The sequence below is a fragment of the Bos mutus genome, chromosome 2, assembly GCF_027580195.1.
Source record: "Bos mutus isolate GX-2022 chromosome 2, NWIPB_WYAK_1.1, whole genome shotgun sequence".
Classification (NCBI taxonomy): Eukaryota; Metazoa; Chordata; class Mammalia; order Artiodactyla; family Bovidae; genus Bos; species Bos mutus.
The window spans coordinates 15,235,341-15,250,329 of NC_091618.1; the positions used below are offsets into that span (position 1 = coordinate 15,235,341).

A 14,989-nucleotide genomic window follows, 5' to 3' on the forward strand; every position below is an offset into this window, starting at 1 on the left:
AGTGAAAGAGGAGAGTGAAAAAGTTGGCTTAAAGCTCAACATTCAGAAAACTAAGATCATGGCATCTGGTCCCATCACTTCATGGCAAATAGGTGGGGAAACAGTGGAAACAGTGTCAGACTTTATTTCTTTGGGCTCCAAAATCACTGTAGATAGTGATTGCAGCCATGAAATTAAAAGACACTTACTCCTTGGAAGGAAAGTTATGACCAACCTAGATAGCATATTCAAAGGCAGAGACATTACTTTGCCAACAAAGGTCCGTCTAGTCAAGGCTATGGTTTTTCCAGTAGTCATGTATGGATGTGAGAGTTGGACCGTGAAGAAAGCTGAGTGACAAAGAACTGATGCTTTTGAACTGTGGTGTTGGAGAAGACTCTTGAGAGTCCCTTGGACTGCAAGGAGATCCAGCCAGTCCATTCTAAAGGAGATTGGTCCTGGGTGTTCATTGGAAGGACTGATGCTGAAGCTGAAACTCAATACTTTGGCCACCTCATGTGAAGAGTTGACTCATTGGAAAAGACTGATGCTGGGAGGGATTGGGGGCAGGAGGAGAAGGGGACAACAGAGGATGAGATGCCTGGAATGCATCACCGACTCGATGCACATGAGTTTGGGTGAACTCCAGGAGTTTGTGATGGACAGGGAGGCCTGGCGTGCTGCAATTCATGGGGTCACAAAGAGTCGGACACGACTGAGTGACTGAACTGAACTGAACTGAACTGATAATAAAGCTACTATCGTTATTATTGGAGCACAGAAGATGGTCAATAAACGGTGGTTACTGTTAGTTTCTGTCTTTTCAAAATAGTATTTTCTTTATTTATTTACTTGGCAGTGTCAGGTCTTAGCTGTAGTGCAAGGGCTTAGTTGCCCTATGGGCTTTAGGGTCTTAGTTCCTCAAACCTATATCCCCCTACATTTGGAAGGTGGGTTCTTAACCACTGGACCACCAGGGAAGTCCTGTTACTTTCCATCTTAATGTGAATACATCTTTGACCTAACAATGCCTATGGCTGCTTTGAGCTTTTCGCTTCTAGTTACTTAAGGGTCTCCATCTCACTAATGCCTTTGGGGAGTTTGCAGTGCTAACTTGGGGTTGGTGCCTTTTCTGCCAATTCACCTTGTGTCTGACTCTGAGTTCCAGCCTCTCTGAGGCTCCTGCTGTTTGCCCTTGGCTTGGTCTCAGAATCCTTTGTTTTCAGCATTCATGCCCCATTCCTGGGGTCCGTCTCACAGACATAATATCAGTCAGGGCAGAATTAAGTCTCAGCTCTGTACTCACCAGACAATGGATTTAATCACACTTTTCTCATCTGTAATATGGGACTAACAATGCCTGTCTTGCAGGGTTGTCTAAAGATTAAATGTGACATGTATTCAGCAGGGTGTCTGTCACACAATTGGTGCTCAATATATGTTTATTTACTTCCCTGCAAATCCCATAGTTATTCTGAGCTGGTGTATCTGTAAAAGGAGAAAATAACCTTTCCTACTTGTGGCAGAGATTGCCAGGCTCCACCCAATATCCAGTCTCCCTTTCTTCTTTAGTATCTTGACTTTAATGGGAGTGGGAGAAAGCAACAATGTACCCAACTAAAAACTAGACCTTCCCGCCTCCTTTGCAGCTAGGTGGCACCCTGTATCTATATTTTGCCAACAATATTACAAGAAATATTGGAGTGCTGGTATGGTTTGAATTGTGTCCCCACAAAAGATAAGTTAAAGTTCTAATCCTCAGGATCACAGAATATGATACCATATTCTGTTTTGAAATAAGGTCTTTACATATTCATATTATGAAATTTCTTATTTCATATTCTATTTTGAAATAAGGTCTTAAAAAAAAAAAAGAAATAAGGTCTTTACACAGGTGATCTAGTTTTAATGAGGTCATTTGGGTGGGCTGTAATCTAATATGACTGGAGTCCTTATTAAAAGGGGTAATTTGGTCACAGAGACCGACATGTTCACAGGGAGAATGATATGAAGACACAGGGAGAAGAAGATAGCCATGTGACCTGAGCGATGCATCTATAAGCCAATAAACACTAAGGATTGACTGTGGACAGCAGAAGCTATTAACAGAAGGGGCAGGAAGGATTCTTCCTTAGAATTAGCAGACAGAGCGTGGTGCTGCCAATAGTTTGATTTTGGAATTCTAGCCTCCAGAACTGTGAGACAATAAATATCTGTTGTTTTAAGCCACCCAGAGTTTGGTACTTTGTTATGGCAACCCTTGGAAAATTAGCATGTGTAGAATTTGGGGGTGGCTGCTTCCTCCTGCCTGGAATGTGCAGGGTTGGTGTTTAAAATATTTAACAATCAATATAAAGATGGGCACTGATCAACCAGAAAGGACACTGGCCATGAATGATTTGGTTACATTCATGTATACTGGTTAAATAGGAGTCCTACAAATGTGGCTGGAGCTCTTGCAGCCATTTTGAACCATGAGGTTAGAAGCCAGGTAGAACTGAAAGAAAGGAGGCACTTTCATTCCTGATGACCTTGTGGAGCTTCCATACCAGATTTGGACTGCCTACTTCATAGGCAGTACTTCATGCATAGTAGAGTAAACCTGTTTGTTCATGGTTCTATTGCATTTGACATTTCTGTTTTCCTCAGCCAAACCTAAATTTATCTGATATCAAATCCCATAAAATACTGGGAAGCCCAAATAAAATGATGAACAGGAAAGTATTTTACAAACTCTTCAGTTCTAGGCATACATCAGTTCAGTCTCTCAGTCGTGTAAGATTCTTTGCGACCCCATGAATCGCAGCACGCCAGGCCTCTCTGTCCATCACCAACTCTGTTGTCCCCTTCTCCTCCTGCCCCAATCTCTCCCAGCATCAGGGTCTTTTCCAATGAGTCAGCTCTTCTTATGAGGTGGCCAAAGTATTGGAGTTTCAGCTTCAGCATCAGTCCTTCCAAAGAACACCCAGGACTGACCTCCTTTAGAATAGACTGGTTGGATCTCCTTGCAGTCCAAGGGACTTGCAAGAGTCTTCTCCAGCATCACAGTTCAAAAGCATCAATTCTTTGGCACTCAGCCTTCTTCACAGTCCAACTCTCACATCCATGCATGACTACTGGAAAAACCATAGCCTTGACTAGACGGACCTTTGTTGGCAAAGTAATGTCTCTGCTTTTTAGTATGCTGTCTAGGTTGGTCATAACTTTCCTTCCAAGGAGTAAGCGTCTTTTAATTTCATGGCTGCAATCACTGTCTGCAGTGATTTTGGAGCCCAAAGAAATAAAGTCTGACACTGTTTCCACTGTTTCCCCATCTATTTGCCATGAAGTGATGGGACTGGATGCCATGATCTTAGTTTTCCAAATGTTGAGCTTTAAGCCAACTTTTTCACTCTTCTCTTCCACTTTCATCAAGAGGCTCTTTAGTTCCTCTTCACTTTCTGCCACAGGGTGGTGGTATCTGCGTATCTGAGGTTATTGAGATTTCTCCTGGCAATCTTGATTCCAGCTTGTGCTTCTTCCAGCCCAGCATTTCTCATGATGTACTCTGCATATAAGTTAAATAAGCAGGGTAACAATAAACAGCCTTGATGTACTCCTTTTCCTATTTGGAACCAGTCTGTTGTTCCATAGGCACACATAAGGCATTTTTATTATTGAGTGTTTGTGAATACAATTATGACTGATTTAAGCAGAACAGGCTGAAATTGAGTTATACAATGATCAAAGTCTCTTTGTCCTGCTTCGGCAATATGTTTTTGAGGGCTCTGCACAGAGTGCATTGATAACAGTGCGCATTGATAACAGTGCATAGAGACTAGCAGGAGAAGAGCCACCAGATCTCAGCCTGGATGCCAGCAGCATGACTGGCTGACATTTTTTGAGCTGGGGCCTGAATGCTCAGCCACTGGTTGGCAGTTAAGCATGAAGGTGAAGGGTCAGGTCAGATGGGTTTAAGCCTAGGGTCCACCCTGACTTGCTGTGTGACCCCGAGTAAGTTACTGACTTCTCTGAATCTCAGATTCTTTATCTGTAAAATGGGGACAATTATAGCCTTATGACATAGGGTTGTCATGGTGATTCAGTGACATCATATACCCAGTAGGGTAAAAGATAAATCCACAGTGTATTTGTATCCAGTTCAGGAGATGGTTTTTCTGCTCTGACTACCAACCCTTAACAGTTTTCAAATGGACAGACTGGATTATGGTTTGTTTCTTTTTATCTTTATTGGTTCATTCAGTTAGCACATTGAATATGTCTGTTACATGCCTACACTATATCAGGTGATGAAAAGAGCTAGTGAGGCAAACTTAGACTATGGCATCATAAAGCCAGCTCAACAATGATTTTTTAAAAAGTAAAGACAGTTTGTTTGGGTGCCCCTCCCTCCTCTTACTGTCATCTTTTCTTGAGGGCTCCCTTTGAGGTTTCTGCCATGGCCATCTTGGTCTACTCCTTCCGAGTCAGTAGATGCTTATTCTTAGGAGGATTTCAGTCACTAATTCATACTACGGTGCAAATGGCTACAGATGTCTCAGAATGGATCTGCCAAATGACCCCTCTGGTAAAAGTGACTGCTTTCTGAAAGGCTGTTCCTAGTATAGAAAGCACGAGTGTTCCAGGCAGAAAGGCACACAGAAATCATTAATCTGGATGCTCTCAGTTCACAGGGGGAAATCAAACCAGGCAGACGTGACCCTGGTCTCAGCAGGATGGTCCAACCAAGGACATCCATCAGTTATGCAGCTACGCTAGGTGGGGAGCAGAAAATGGTTCTTCCAGACTTCAAGGTTCTATACCATCTGTGTGCTAAGGATGCTTTGATTAGGTTGTGCAGGGTGCCCTAGGGAGATACTGATGCAGAACAAGAAGTGCCTCTGACTTTCAGACAAGGAAGCAACCTAAAAGTCCACTGATGGAGGAATAGATAAAGAAGATATACACAATAGAGTATTACTCAACCATTAAAAAGAATGAAATAATACCATTTGCAGCAACACGCATGGATTGGGAGATCGTTATACTGAGTGAAGTAAATCAGAGAAGGAGAAATGTCAAAGGGCATCCCTTATATGTGGGATCTAAAAAGAAATGATACAAATGAACTTAGTTATAAACCAGAAAGAGACTCACAGACTTAGAGAACAAACTTATGGTTGCCAGGGTGAAAAAAATGGGGAAGGGGTAGTTAGAGAGTTTGGGATGGACATGTACAAACTGCTATATTTAAAATGGATAACCAACAAGGACCTACTGGGTAGCACATGGAACCCTTGCTCAATGTTATGTGGCAGCCTGGATGGGAAGGGAGTTTGGGAGAGAATGGATACATGTATAGGTAAGGCTGAGTCCCTGTACTATTCACCTGGAATTATCACAACATGGTTTGTTAATTGAATATATCCCAATACAAAAAAAGTTCATGTATATAAAAAAAGAATTGCCTCTGACTTTCAAGAAGCCTATAGCCTGACAACGGGATGTGAACACATATGTCAGACCAAAAGCTCTTTGGCCACACTGATTTATTTGACATGCTGCCTTCACTGTGTACCAAATTCTCCAACATGCACAAGACTGTTCTAAACTCTATTCTGTTCTACCACTGCCTTTTCCTGCACCAGCATCATGCTGTTTTAAAGACCATGTATGTGTGTGAAGTCGCTCAGTCGTGTCCGACTCTTTGCGACCCCGTGGACTGTAGCCCACCAGGCTCCTCTGTCCATGGGATTCTCCAGGCAAGAATACTGGAGTGGGTTGCCATTTCCTTTATAAAATACTTTGCTATCTTGTAGAAGACATCCTCTTCTTTTTTCAAGAATGTCTTGGCTGTTCTAGTACAATTACAGTTTCAGATGAACGTTTCAGTTCGATTTTGAATAGCAGAGATATTGAATCTTCCTCAGCACTCTTGTTTATGCCCAGTGCTGGGCACTCTGAGGAGGCAGGCACTCAGTTCCTGCCCTTGGGAGCTCTCAAACCAACCGGGAAGTGTAACCAAACAAGAAGTGTAAAACAACAACAGGAATATCATGTTATGAGATGAGGAAACAAAAGCGGAAAAAGGAAGGAGTCCACCCAGAGGTAAGTACTGTGAGTTCCGTTGCTTCTCCAAGCTAGGAAAGTCTTGGTAGGCTCAATGGGGGAGGTGACATACTGGGCTTTGATGGATGCGCAGGAGCAGGAGTTCATTAGATATAAAAGAAGAAGCTCTTTTGAGAAAGTCAGAGAACGCTTCTTGGAGAGGGGGGGACACATTTTACTTGAGAAGTGAGTAGAAGTTTGCCCGATTCAGAAGATGGGATGCAGGGAGGTATTGCCCTGAACTGAGAATATGACAAGAAGCATCGTTGAAGACATTTCATCTGGGTTTTGAGTTGGAGGATGCTGGAAGAGACAAATGAAAAGGACTTGATGAGAAAAGTAATACAAGGAGATGACATTTGGCCTGGGCTTCCAGGGACGAGTGGGCAGTTCACCAGATCAGAGAAGAGACACCGTCAGCAAAGGCTTCTCAGCGAATAGTAAATCTCCTGGCTTTCTGCACATTCTCTAAGACCCAAGATCCAGGAGCTAAGGGTCCCATGGCGTAGGCGCTCAGGATTCTGAGTTGGCGGTCCTGCAATACCGATTTACCAGCGTAGGCGAGTCGCGCAGGGGTCTCCCTGGGACTGAGGCTCAGGTTTGCGGAGCTGGCTAGCAGAGTTGAAGGCTTTATGTCGGAATCGACCAATGGGATGGCGGCACCCAGTTGCCAGGGCTACGGAGGGGCCGCCGGGTGGAGGCGGGGCTTGTGTGCCAGGGGCGGGGTCTGGGCGGGGCTTATATAAGTGGGTGACGGGTGGAAGGCGGGGCGTGGGGGGGTCGGTAGCTGCTGGGCGGGCGGGGCGCAGGCCGCGGGGCCCGAGCCGGGGGGAGCGAGCGAGCGGAGGCGCGGAGGATCCGATTCACTCGCTGGGGAGACCTATGGGCCGAAGCCGTGTAAATGCGTTTTAAGGCGAGTGCGGGGAGACCCTCGGGGAGCCTCGGGAGCGGGCGCTCTCGGCTCCGATGCTGACCTGCTCTCTGGCTACTCTTGCCTCCTCTCAGCAGGGGCCTCGGCTCCGCAACTGCCACTCCTCGGGGTGTTGCACAGGTTTCGAGGTCACCGGCGACCCCCCCTAGCAGCGCGCCTGGCTCTGGCCCCCGCGAAGGAGCACGGGGCTTGGTAAGGGGGTTTTGTGGGGGCGGGACCTCGGCTGTGCACTCAGGAGGGCTCACCAGGACAGAATCTCAGTCCGCGGCCCCCACCCACCATGTGGAGCTCCTATGCATGCTTAGAATCCTAGCACATCAGGACCAGCCCGCCCCCGACTTTACAAACGGTGAAAGTAGACTCTGAGAGGGGGTCGGGCATATCCAGGGTCAGAGAGAGAGCTGAGACTCCTTGGTGGAGCCACCTGCAGCCACTTTAACTGGGCGTGGTCACGATGGGGGGGGCACCTGGAAACTTCTCCCCTCGATTGTTCTGCCCTTTCCCTCTCATTCTTTCCCTTTTAACCAAAACCCTAATTTCAGAACTGGAAAGGATCACCAAAGCAATTTATCCATTTTACAGATGGGGAAACTGAGGCTCGGAGAGGCAATGACATCTAGGCATATAATACCTTGTCCCAGGCCAGAAGTCCTGATCGTCCTCACTTTCCTCAGTGAGCCTAAGCTCCCCAGGCTTGTGCTGGGGGCAGGGTGTGACAGGACTGGGTGCCCTGGCTTGGGGAGGGGAGGGGCGCAGCTGAGGCCAGTCCCCCAGCCGTCCCTCACTCTCCTCCCGCAGTGTATTGCATACTTTCTAAGGCGGCCGGAGGCAGCGGCAACTCCATCCAGCCCATCGGGTCCTCCCCCTCGGCATGGCTGGCTACCTGAGAGAAACGGACTTTGTGATGGTGGAGGAGGGTTTCAGCACCCGAGACCTGCTGGAGGAGCTCACTCTGGGGGCCTCACAGGCCACCACGGTGAGGGTCTGGGGGTGGGGGTGGGACCTCTATTCTCACAGCAGGCTCAGCTGCCCCCTAGGGCCCTCATCTGGTTCTTTTCACTCATTTGGTATTCTATCCTTGCTGTATGCAAGAGAACGGCTCATTTCATCTGCAAATTCCTGGTCCTTGCCCCAGTCCTGCCCCTCCTGTGTCCTCCACTTTCATGAACAACACTACCATCATCTACCCAGCCCTCTAAGTCAGAAACCTGGGAATCCTCACTTTCTCTCCCACACCTGGGCACCACAAGTTCTGTAAATTCAGCCTCCTTAAATTATCCTTCAGGGTGCAGGAGACATAAGAGATAAGGGTTAAATCCCTGGGTCAGGAAGATCCTCTGGAGGAGGGCATGGCAACCCACTTCAGTATTCTTGCCTGGAGAATCCCCATGGACAGAGGAGTCTGGAGGGCTACAGTCCATAGGGTCGCAGAGCCAGACACAACTGAAGGGACTTAGCATGCACACACGTGCTCTTCTGGAACCTCACTTTGTAGTTTAGGCCTCATCTCTTGATAACCCCCCTAAACTTTTCCCTGCCTCATCCCACCCCCTCCAACTTTATCACAGCCCTGCTCAAAATCTAAATTCTTTGGCAGTTTCCCACTGCCTACAGGATCCAAGTCAGAACCCCTCTGCCTTCATAGCCCCATTTCTGGCTTTTCCCAGGGTATGTATCGTGCTCCATCTGAACTGAACTACTCTGCTCATATTCCCCAATGATTCCATGTGCTCCATTATCACTCTGTTGTCCAGGCTGTTCCTTCAGCATGGAACACCCTTCTCCCAGCCTCTTTGCCTCTTACCTGTTTCTGCTGCTACTGCTAAGTCGCTTTAGTCATGTCTGACTCTGTGCGACCCCGTAGACGGAAGCCCACGAAGCTCCCCCATCCCTGGGATTCTCCAGGCAAGAACACTGGAGTGGGTTGCCATTTCCTTCTCCAATACCCGTTTCTACTCTTTACTTATCACTCATCTGTGTCACCTCTTCCTGATTGCCCCAGGCAGGTTTTGTACTTCTCCGGCTGCATTTTGTAGAAACTCCTGCTTAGCATTTCCTGAATGGGCTTGTAATTGCTTGCAGGGTTAGTTCTTGTCCAGACTCAAGGCCCTTTACGGCTAGAGCCCTGTCTGTTCATCTTTGTACCTTATTTAGCATACTTGCATAAATATGCTTGATCAGATGCCAAGTGGGCATCAGTAAAAAGGTGTTGCATAAAAGGGAAACTGAGGCGCAGGAAAGGTTTAAATAATGTAGTCTCACCCATGGCCTCATACACATCCAGCCATCAGCAGACAGTTGTCCACAGGTTTGGGCTGCAGTTCTACAATGGGACTACCTCAAGGCTTCATTGAGTTCCTAAACGTGAAAGCCAGTGGCTGAAGGCCATAGCTTTGGTCTTCAAGGAATTGATCTGGAGGAGAAAGATGTATATATAACCCAGTTCTGATACTTTGGCAACATGTGCAAAATGCAGTGTGAGCATTAAAGGCAGAATTGCCTTATTGGTTTGGGGCAGGTGGCATTTGAGCTGAAACTTGAAGGTAGATTAAGAATTTGCCAGACTCCTACGGGGGCAGGGTATTCTACATGGAGGCGTGGTGACAGTAAAGGCTGGGAGGTGGAAAATGATGGAAGACAGAGCTGGAGTTTGAGCTGCCGTGAGGGGAGGGACTGGAGCTGGATCACAGAACCTTGCACACCCTGTAGGCTTGGGGAGCCCCAGAGAATTTTAGAGCAGGGTACTTGGGGGGAACGTGGGTGGCATGCACTAGCAGGGAGCTGAGTGGGGTCTCATCTTCACCCCTCTTCTTGGACAGGAAGAGGTCGCTGCCTTCTTCGTGGCCGACCTGGGTGCCGTGGTGAGGAAGCACTTCTGCTTTCTGAAGTGCCTGCCTCGAGTCCGATCCTTTTACGCTGTCAAGTGCAACAGCAGCCCGGGCGTGCTGAAGGTCCTGGCCGAGCTGGGGCTGGGCTTCAGCTGTGCCAACAAGGTGAGCCCCTATCCCCTACCTGCAAACTGACTTACTGAATGCTCACACCTGGCCCGATTGCAGCTGCTGCAATCGGGTGGACCAGGGGAGGCAGGAGTGACCTGTGGTGGCCCCTGTCCTCTGGGAGGGGCCACCCACTTGGGAGGAGTTTAAGGGATGAGGGAGGAATTTGCCAGCCTTGAAGTTCCGCATTGGAACCACATGTGTCCCTGGGCAGGTGGGTCACCTTTTTAATGGAGATTTTAAAACTTCTTGGCATAGAGCTATATGTGATATTCTTCTAATTAAGACATAACAAAAACATCTTTCTATCATTGGTTTTATTTTTTTCTTTTATAATATTAATGTGTGACTGTATTTTTTTTTTTAACTAATACTCTTAGAATTTTGTTATTGTTGCCAGTTCTGCTGCCAGGGAGGCCTGGCTTGCTGCGATTCATAGGGTCGAAAAGAGTCAGACATGACTGGGCGACTGATCTGATCTGATCTGATTGTCTTAATTCCCTCCTGCTCTCTTTAGTTAGTTCATTCGCTCAGTCGTGTCCAACTCTTTGCAACCCCATGAATTGCAGCACACCAGGCCTCCCTGTCCATCACCAACTCCTGGAGTTCACACAGATTCATGTGCATCGAGTTGGTGATGCCATCCAGCCATCTCATCCTCTGTCGTCCCCTTCTCCTCCTGCCCCCAATCCCTCCCAACATCAGGGTCTTTTCCAATGAGTCAACTCTTTGCATGAGGTGGCCAAAGTATTGGAGTTTCAGCTTTAGCATCAGTCCTTCCAATGAACACCCAGGACTGATCTCCTTTAGAATGGACTGTTCTCTTTAGATTTGTTTATTTACTATCTCTATTCATTTTACTCCTGCAGTATGCTAGACACTCTGCTAGGTAGGGCTGGCAATGCAGTTCAGTTCAGTTCAGTCACTCATTTGTGTCTGACATTTTGTGACCCCATGAACCGCAGCACGCCAGGCCTCCCTGTCCATCATCAACTCCCGGAGTTTACCAAGACTCAACTCCATTGAGTTGGTGATGCCATCCAACCATCTCATCCTCTGTTAATCCCTTCTCCTCTTGCCCTCAATCTTTCCCAGCAGCAGGGTCTTTTCAAATGAGTCAGCTCTTCGCATCAGGTGGCCAAAGTATTGGAGCTTCAGCTTCAGCATCAGTCCTTCCAGTGAATATTCAGAATTGATTTTCTTTAGGATTGACTGGTTTAATCTCCTTGCAGTCCAAGGAACTCTCAAGAGTCTTCTCCAACACCACAGTTCAAAAGCATCAATTCTTTGGTGCTCAGCTTTCTTTATAGTCCAACTCTCACATCCATACATGAACACTGGAAAAACCATAGCCTTGACTAGACGGATCTTTGTTGACAAATAATGTCTCTGCTTCTTAATATGCTGTCCAGGTTGCTCATAACTTTCCTTCCAAGGAGTAAGGGTCTTTTAATTTCATGGCTGCAATCACCATCTGCAGTGATTTTGGAACCCCCCAAAATAAAGTCAGCCACTGTTTCCACTGTTTCCTCATCTATTTGCCATGAATTGATGGGACCAGATGCCATGATCTTAATTTTCTGAATGTTGAGCTTTAAGCCAACTTTTTCACTCTCCTCTTTTCACTTTCATCAAGAGGCTTTTTAGTTCCTCTTCACTTTCTGCCATAAGGGTGGTGTCATCTGCATATCTGAGGTTATTGATATTTCTCCTGGCAGTCTTGATTCCAGCTTGTGCTTCCTCCAGCCCAGCATTTCTCATGATGTACTCTGCATATAAGTTAAATAAGCAGGGTGACAATATACAGCCTTGACGTACTCCTTTCCCAATTTGGAACCAGTCTGCTGTTCCATGTCCAGTTCTAACTGTTGCTTCCTGACCTGCATACAGGTTTCTCGGGAGGCAGATCAGGTGGTCTGGTATTCCCATCTCTTTTAGAATTTTCCACAATTTGTTGTGATCCACACAGTCAAAGGCTTTGGCATAGTCAATAAGGCAGAAATAGATGTTTTTCTGAAACTCTCTTGCTTTTTCGATGATCCAGCTGATGTTGGCAATTTGATCTCTGGTTGCTCTGCTTTTTCTAAAACCAGCTTGAACATCTGGAAGTTCACGGTTCACGTATTGCTGAAACCTGGCTTGGAGAATTTTGAGCATTACTTTACTAGCGTGTGAGATGAGTGTAATTGTGTAGTAGCTGGAGCATTCTTTGGCATTGCCTTTCTTTGGGATTGGAATGAAAACTGACCTTTTCCAGTCCTGTGGCCACTGTTGACTTTTTCAAATTTGCTGACATATTGAGTGCAGCAGTTTCACAGCATCATCTTTTAGGATTTGAAATAGCTCAACTGGAATTCCGTCACTTCCACTGGTTTTGTTTGTAGTGATGCTTCCTAAGGCCCACTTGACTTCACATTCCAGGATGTCTGGCTCTAGGTGAGTGATCATCCCATCATGATTATCTGGGTTGTGAAGATCTTTTTTGTACAGTTCTTCTGCATATTCTTGCCACCTCTTCTTAATATCTTCTGCTTCTGTTAGGTCTATATCATTTCTGTCCTTTATTAAGCATAGAAGCAAGGTCCGATAGAAGCAAGGTCCAATGCTCTTAAAGAGCAATATTGCATAGGAACCTGGAATGTTAGGTTCATGAATCGAGCAAATTGGAAGTGGTCAAACAGGAGATGGCAAGAGTGAACGTCGACATTCTAGGAATCAGCAAACTAAAGTGGACTGGAATGGGTGAATTTAACTCAGATGACCATTATGTCTACTGCTGTGGGCAGGAATCCCTTAGAAGAAATGGAGTAGCCATCATAGTCAACAAAAGAGTCTGAAATTCAGTACTTGGATGCAATCTCAAAAACGACAGAATGATCTCTGTTCATTTCCAAGGCAAACCATTCAGTATCACGGTAATCCAAATCTATGCCCTAACCAGTAATGCTGAAGAAGTTGAAATTGAACAGTTCTATGAAGACCTACAAGACCTTCTAGAACTAACACCCAAAAAAGATGTCCTTTTCATTATAGGGGACTGGAATGCAAAAGTAGGAAGTCAAGAAACACCTGGAGTAACAGGCAAATTTGGCCTTGGAGTATAGAATGAAGCAAGGCAAAGTCTAATAGAGTTTTGCCAAGAGAATGCACTGGTCATAGCAAATACCCTCTTCCAACAACAAAGAGACGACTCCACCCATGGACATCACCAGATGGCTAACACCGAAATCAGATTGATTATATTCTTTGCAGTCAAATATGGAAAAGCTCTATGTAGTCAGCAAAAACAAGACCGGGAGCTGACTGTGGCTCAGATTGTGAACTCCTTATTGCCTAATTCAGACTTAAATTGAAAAAAGTGGGGAAAACCACTAGACCATTCAGGTATGACCTAAATCAAATCCCTTATAATTATACAGTTGAAATGAGAAATAGATTTAAGGGACTAGATCTGATAGAGTGCCTGATGAACTATGGACGGAGGTTCGTGACATTGTACAGGAGACAGGGATCAAGACCATCCCCAAGAAAAAGAAATGCGAAAAAGCAAAATGGCTGTCTGAGGAGGCCTTGCAAATAGCTGTGAAAAGAAGAGAAGCAAAAAGCAAAGAAAAGGAAAGATATAAGCATCTGAATGCAGAGTTCCAAAGAATAGCAAGGAGAGATTAGAAAGCCTTCCTCAGCTGGCAATATAGTATTGAGTAAAACAGACTCTGTTGTCATTGAATTGAATGTACAGCTTATCTATCTTCATTCTGTTCTCACTTGATAAAGTCTTTTAGCTATAGAGTTTCCTATGAGACATAGTTTCCTCCGAGACATAGACAGGTTTGACATAGTTATGCATTCAGCAAGTGCTTATTGAGCACCTACTGTGGGGTCAGGTTCTTTTCTTAGTGGGACTTAGCAAGTGACCAAAACAAAAAAAAGATTCTTCCTTCATGGAACTTGCTTTCTAAAGAACAAGCAAACAATGAAAATCTATGGTACTTTAGATGGTAAATGCTGTGGAGAAAATTACGGTGGGAAAGGGAAGTAGGGAAGAGACATGGTTGTTGGGAGAGAGGGTTGTACTTTTAGAAAGTTTGGCCAAGGAAGGCTTCACTGAGATCTGAACAGTGTTCTGCAGAAAACAAAGGATCAATCCCGGTGGATAACTAGGGGAAGAGCATTCCAGGCAAAAGGACCAGCAAGCGCCAAGGCCCTGAGGTGGGAGAAAGCCTGGTGGGCATTGGTTTGTGATATTGTTACTACTGTTATTTTTTTAAATGGTTAGTAATGATTGTTTTGGAGAAGGCAATGGCAACCCATTCCAGTACTCTTGCCTGGAAAATCCCATGGACGGAGGGGCCTGGTAGGCTGCAGTCCATGGGGTCGCTAGGAGTCGGACATGACTGAGCGACTTCACTTTCACTTTTCACTTTCATTCATTGGAGAAGGAAATGGCAACCCAATCCAGTGTTCTTGCCTGGAGAATCCCAGGGACGGAGAGCCCAGTGGGCTGCCGTCTATGGGGTCCCACAGAGTCGGATACAACTGAAGCGACTTAGCAGCAGCAGCAGCAATGATTGTTTTGAGAGGGAACCCCTTTTAAATCCTGATCAGCAATATGGCTGGGTGTTGTAAGGATTCTAGAAAGAGATCCTGAAGGAGACAGAAGGAGAGTTTGCCTGGGCGGCATGCAGGGATGGAGGGATTCTAAGTGGAAGAAAGGTACGCACCAATGGTGGGGGTTGGAATGAGCAGGTTCACCTTCATCAGAGATACACATTAGTGTCCTTTGCAGATAAGTCTCTCTTTTGTCACCCATGAAGCCCCTTTGCATCAGCTCTTGTTTTGCACACCAAGTTTCATGCATGGCCTACATAAGACCCGGTGAGGTATCTGAGGGGGAGATCGCCATTTTGCAGTTGAAATTGGGGACCAGCTGCGCCAAACTTGCTGATGGCAGAGCCAGGACTTGCCCCTTGCAGCTCTCAGAGTCTCTGCTCTGATC

At 46.1% G+C, this 14,989-nt stretch overlaps 1 protein-coding gene across 5 annotated transcripts in view; it reads left to right on the top strand.

The window, feature by feature from the left end:
- Positions 1 to 6,868: 6,868 nt before the first annotated feature.
- Positions 6,869 to 14,989, top strand: part of AZIN2 (antizyme inhibitor 2) — a 46,459-nt gene continuing 38,338 nt past the window's right edge. The window contains exons 1-5 of one of the 5 annotated variants that reach the window (XM_070379096.1): positions 6,869 to 6,979; positions 7,072 to 7,189; positions 7,580 to 7,670; positions 7,796 to 7,973; positions 9,817 to 9,990. In XM_070379096.1, the coding sequence (XP_070235197.1) occupies positions 7,869 to 7,973; positions 9,817 to 9,990 (279 nt within the window). In that variant the 5' untranslated portion in view covers positions 6,869 to 6,979; positions 7,072 to 7,189; positions 7,580 to 7,670; positions 7,796 to 7,868. 5 annotated transcript variants of the gene reach the window in all.